The following is a 6,095-nucleotide window of genomic DNA, read 5'->3' as shown; positions in this document are numbered from 1 at the left end:
GTATGATCGGTAGATATTCGAGAGCCTTTACTGCAGTTTTTCTTCTAGTTGAAAGAATCTGTTTTACCTGGGGCAGAATAACAACTTGGAATCTCCGGTACTGATCTCTCACATTTTGCACATAGAGGACCTGCACAACTTTGTCTATACTCTACAGCAGGATAAGTTTGGTATCAGAATATGCTTTGGCAGTGCTTTTTCCCCTATGGGGTACGCAGGGGTACACATACCCATAAACATTTTGTGAATCTTTGTACTTTTGTCCATTTACTGTATTTATTTTTCCGGATTTGAACTATAAAATGGTGATTTTCTTGAGTCAAAATGAGAGCACCCCTAAACATTTTTAAAATAGAAAAAAGCACTGTGCTTTGATAAAAAATATATTCATTTCTGGAATAAGTAATTGAGAGATATGCACTGAAATGCATATATTAGTGTTTTCTATTAAGGTTGATTGTGCATTTCATAGGAAAACAGATTTCATGCTCAAATAAATCATTGGCATTCACTGGTATGTTCATTTAGGTTCTCAATGCTTATTTGTTAAGTAAGACCATTTTAAACACTGTCATTTTCACAAGTTCACAAATAGAATCAAGGAGCAAGTGGCCAACTGGCAGAGGCTGTTACTGACTGTTTTAATTGAACTCTTTACAAAATACACAAAATATTTAGAACCTGTGTGAGGTCTTTTCTGTTTTTTATAAAGAAAATTGGAGTCCTTTTAATAGAGTTTCTATGAAGGACTATCTATCTATCTATCATCTATCAATTCTAACTAGTTAATGAATTGATGAATGTGTATTTCAGAGACTATTTAGGCCATCATGACTATGCTTTTTGTGGTGCATTTTAGCATTAGCTACTTCCATTAACTATATAAAATTTACTAGCTGCCTAGTCTAAGCTATATTTACTCAGAAATATGTACATTGTTATCAGTGAGATTTAACTACCGAGAGAGTTGCATTGTCTGCCCAGAAATCACAAAAAAAGTATTTCATTCAGATTACGATAATAGATTTATTTTAGCAGATTAGCTCTGCAGTTCTAATTTATGTGTTTAAGTGTTAGATAAGCACAAACATTCATGATGATGAAGAAAGTGCTCTGCTAATCTATAGAAGTGATAAAAAACCAGTTGAGTAGTTCTTCACAAAAGCGGAAAATCTTTTCACAGCAGAGAAGCAAATAGAAGAACATGGAGTAAAATGCTATTTTAAAAACAGAACTCTTGAGAAGGAGGGTATGCGTATATTGTCTAATAAGTTGCTAATAGGAACATTAAGACCAGTATAGTTCACGTTACAATCTGAGGGTGCATTCATCTATGATTTTGTGATATTAGATGGTTAATCAAAGCAGATTTGAGTATCAGCAATCCTTGACCTTGAAAACCCTTTGCTGCTTTGTGAGCTTTAGGCAGCTGAAACTGGCTGGGATCATTGTCAGTAATATGCACCAAGTTTCTTAACTGAACAAATACTGGTAAAGTAAAAGGCTTGGTATTATTCTATTTGTATTTAAACACAAAACAAAACTGGGAGTTAATTTGCTCATTCCTCTCTTGAATCTTGTTACCAAATTATTTTACAAAAGGACGAATCAATGTTACGGTACTTTCTTCGTACAAATTTGTACTGTGGAGTGTACATTTGTAAATAGCAGGATTTTTTTAAAAAAACTTACTTTATTACAAGGTATTTGTGTATATATTGAGTAGTGTGAAAGCTGTAGTTTGTTTATAAATGTCAGTAGTAAGAGAACACCTGCCCTCACACTTACAATCTCAAAGACACAACAAAAAATAAAAATAGGAGTGGGGAGCAAATCTAAGCACTGTTTTTTAGTTGCAGAATTCTTCTAACAACCAGCTGAAGTTGAAAGATGTCAAGGTGAGGCAGTGTCAAAATATGCTGGTATTATAGCAAAGTGGGTAGAACAGCCCCTATAGCCCCATGCCTCTCCCTCTTCTGTTGCTTGGAATGGCTTCTGTAGATGACAGCTGAGGGTGGTTGAAGCCTGGTGGAGCTCATCTTTCAGCAGAGCAGAGGCCCAGCAGTGTCATATCCTTCCCTCTTGGTAGAATGGATGCTGTAGATAACAAATTGAACCTGGTGGAGCTTTTGGTGAATGTTGGTGTGGCAAAGCCAAGCATATGCAGGGTTGTGTCCCATGAAGTAATTGTGCCTGCAGAACAAGTTCTACTCAGACAGTGGAACTTCCCTTTCCTCTCTTCCTCTCCCCCACTGTCTCCAAATCTGCACCAGAGAGTTGGGGGGGGGGGATTCAGAGCAGATTTGAGGGTGCATGGCAGGTGGAGAAGGTGGGTTTGTTGCACGAGTGGAAGTCATTCCGTTAGCCCACTGATTTCATTGGATACAACCCACAGTCCCTACTTCTTCCTAGGTTTCCACCTATGCGGTGTGTAGATGGGGCTTACTGGGAAAAGTGGGAGAGGCTCTTCTCAACATAGCCTGGTCTGTGGAATGTGTGATGCATCTGAAAATGGAGGAGAGAGAAAATAAAAAGATGACGACTAGCATGGTAATTCTCCACATAATATTTTATTACAGTATATTAATTGAGGTCTAGAATGGAAGTTCTGTTGGGGGAGCAATTACTAGTGTCAGGGCTTGCAGACAGGCAGGTAGTTAGTTCCTCCGAACCAGAACTAACAGGGCTCTAGGCAGGAATTCAGTCCATTAGCAGTTCAGCCAGCATGTAGTGACAAGTTACATTGTCTGAGGAGGCCGGCCAGAGCTGGCAGTTATGTAAAGGCCAGATAAGACCGTATAGGCTGCTTAGGTCACCTGACTCTTAGGTCACTATACTGAAGCTTGGACTGTGAGCTTCAGTACAGCCTCCAGTCTGCTGTGGTGCTGCACAACTTGGGTTAGCCTTTATCTCTGATAAATATGCATTTCTTCTTTAGACTTTCTATCTGCATGGAACAGATTTGTCATTTTTTAGCATGAGTATTATCAGCTGGCAATTTTGTTGTTTATGATTTTCTTCCATGTGCCCAGAAATTATGTGGGGCAATATTTGTGTTCAGAAACTGGCAAATCCATCGCTTTTTTTCCTGGAAACACCACATGGAATTTGTTGGAAATCATGAAACCAACCTTCAAATGTTGAAATCAGACATGCAACTTTTTCATATATAATGCTATTAATTTAGTTAGTACCTTTATCTGAAGTTCTGGAAAAGGCTGTTTCTTTGTGTAGTGCCAATATTGTCTATGCAGTAGCTACTACAAAATTATTGCTGCTTTTGCTAGACAGAAACCAGACAAAGTAGTGGTAAAAAGCTGCCAGCTAATAAATGGGACAAAGTAATTTCTAGCTTTGGCTAATCCAGCAAAAACTAGGAACTTTGAACTGTATGATGTAATGGGATAAAGACTAAAAAACAGAGCCACTTGATGCATTATAATCTAGTTTCATAATGATAGTAAGCCATAATTCTGTGTTGTGCCCTAAGGGAGTGGCAATCATTGGAGTCAAGTGAGGTCAAGTACTGTACTACTGAAAGTAACAAATTCACATATTTCTCGTCTTGACAGTACCCTGTTTTTAAGTAAGGATTGATATGCATATGTAGGTAAAAAAGTAGTCTTTATTTATTTATTATAATGTTTCTATCAGGCTTTCCCTACAAGAAGCTTAAGGTGACATACATGGTTCTCCATCCTCCTCATTTCATCCTCACAACCATCCTGTGAGCTGAAATAAGGTGACTGACCCAAGGCCACCCACTGAGCTTCATGGGTGAATGGGGATTAAAATGTGGGTCCCCTACCCTCTAAACACTACACCATACTACAACTGGTTGCAAAAGATCTGTGTGTTTTTAGCCTCTGGAATTAATATTGGAGGCTGAATTTAGTGTTTTTCCGCGCAGCACATACGTAAATGAGAAAATTTGCTCCAGCAAGAAGCAATGATGGCTAGCAACTTCAATGGGTTTAGAAGTGAATTAGACAAATTCATGGATGGTAAGGCTATTAATGGCTGCTAGCCACAGTTGCTGGGAATCAAAAGGAGGAAAGAGTGCCGTTGCACACAGGACTTGTTTGTAGGCTTCCCATATGCACCAGGTTGGCCACTGCAAGAACAGGATGCTAGAACAGATGGACTCTTGGCCTGCTCCAGCTCTTAGGCTCTTAAGGGAAGCTGCTATTTTACCTTTTAGTGGTAGTTGTGTGATGATGTCTAAATGGTAATATGAGAATAGATACTACCGTACAATAAACATGAGAGAGAGAAAACTCTAAGATACATACAAGCTGACTAATAATTTTCAAATACGGTTTGAGAATTACTAAGTTGCACGTGTAAAAAGAACCTGCTGCATCTGGCCAGTAGCCCATCTAGTTCAGCATCCTGTTTTCACAGTGGCCAACCAGATGACTATGGAAAACAGACCAGTTTAATTATGAGATTGCCTTACCCCACACATGCCCACTTGACCACTTCAATTGTCAGAATTGGCACTACTACAGGTGCCACATAATACCTGTTCTGCATTTGTAAGAACTTGATCATTTAGTGTGGCAGCATCTACATTTTGGAACTTCCTGTCTGTTGAGATCAAGCGGGCACCTTCGCTGTACTCTTTTTGGTGCCTGCTAAAAACATTTTTGTTTAGACAAGCCTACCCACATGCTTAGAAAGTTGAGGTAACTTAAATCTGTTAGAGTATGGCTGTAATTTTTCATGATTTCTATTTTTAAATTTTTTGTAAACCACTTTGAGGTGTTTTTTTTAAAAAAAATCAAGTGGTGTATAATGAAATGAAATAAAGAAATAACAGCATAATAACCTTATCCTCCATGAATATGTGTAATCTTCTTTTAAAACCAGCCATGTTGGTGACTATCACTGGGTAGAATTCAAAGCAGCACTTTAAGGAGATTGTTGCATCAGCGTAAGCAGTTCTGCTTGCTCAGTGGAACATTCTCCCCACTACTCCCTTCCATGTGCTCTTCTTGGGGGTTCTTCCAACCCTCCAGAGCCTATTGGGGAGCTCAAGGCAAAGAAGTGGGGGAAGCCCTGTCGAGCTAGTGGGACTCATTGCAATGACTCCTGCTAGCTCAATTACTGGGCTGAATCCAGCCAAGTGTCTCTTGTTTCCGGTGAAGTGGTCTCAGTGAGAGGTTTCTTCACTCTGACCTCTCAGAGCTAGCTACCAGAGACTGTAGGGACTTTGGATAGAGCTGCCTTTACTTTCCTGGCTAGCTGTTATGGACAACCTCTAGTTGCATAGCATCACTACCACTGCAAAGTTGAGAGATACAGTACATTCTGGCCCCTGGACAAGGGGCCTGTTGTCACTGATCCCTTGCATACATCTCACAATTTTGGTATGTCTCACTGTGTTCCTGCTTGCTAAATGATTCCAAGTGTGAAGCAGACTGAGACAACATTACTCCAATAGAGCATATGGAAGCTGGGCCGGGAAGGTTTCTGGACAGAAGAAAGTGAGTCTAAAAGAGTTGTAGGCGCGGAGTGCTTTGACAAGCTAGCTGTAAAGGATCCGGAAATGATGAACGTTCTCCTTCCTGAGGAGTCTGTATCTCTGAGGTTCTCTGAAAGTATTTTTAGCATGCTGCTTGATGTGGTCACTTCATATAGGAGCTGCTGGTTTACATACATTGGGCCCTTTTTATGTTGCATTGTCATTTGCTAATGAAGTACTTTAAGAGAAAAGGATGCAGGTTTGGGTAAACATGGATAAACCTAGCCCTCTGAGAAGCAGGTAAACAGGATACATGAGAAAGAGTTTCCTTCCCAGAAAGTCTTTTCATGTGTGGCAGCTGAATAGTTTCATTTTTAAGTCAAAGCTACACACACATGAAGCAATAAACAATGTTGTTGTGAAAATGTTTATTCATCAGCATTGTTCATTGAAAATTAATATTTCAAACATGCATCTCTTGAAAAGGAAGGAAAAGGAAAAGGAAATATTTATAGCTTTTCCTCCTGTTTCTTTCCTTGTCTCCTCTGTGCTTATTTATCTACTCTTCACCCTGTTGTATCAAGACTCAATAGCAGATATTCTGAGGTGATTTGAGATGCAGGAAGGG

The 6,095-nt window shown here is 39.4% G+C and overlaps 1 protein-coding gene across 9 annotated transcripts in view; it reads left to right on the top strand.

Annotated features, from left to right (window-relative positions):
• The window catches only part of ARHGEF3 (Rho guanine nucleotide exchange factor 3), a 116,309-nt gene that overhangs the window by 87,371 nt on the left and 22,843 nt on the right, over window positions 1-6,095 (top strand). Inside the window, exon 2 of one of the 9 annotated variants that reach the window (XM_088662262.1) lies at window positions 2,413-2,550. The exons of the other annotated variants lie outside the window; for them this stretch is intronic. Within the exon in view, the coding sequence (XP_088518388.1) occupies window positions 2,413-2,550 (138 nt within the window). The remainder of the gene's footprint in view (window positions 1-2,412; window positions 2,551-6,095) is intronic. 9 annotated transcript variants of the gene reach the window in all.

This window comes from Zootoca vivipara, chromosome 2 (genome assembly GCF_965207765.1).
Source record: "Zootoca vivipara chromosome 2, rZooViv2.hap1.1, whole genome shotgun sequence".
Lineage (NCBI taxonomy): Eukaryota > Metazoa > Chordata > Lepidosauria > Squamata > Lacertidae > Zootoca > Zootoca vivipara.
This window is presented reverse-complemented; position numbering and strand designations above follow the sequence as displayed.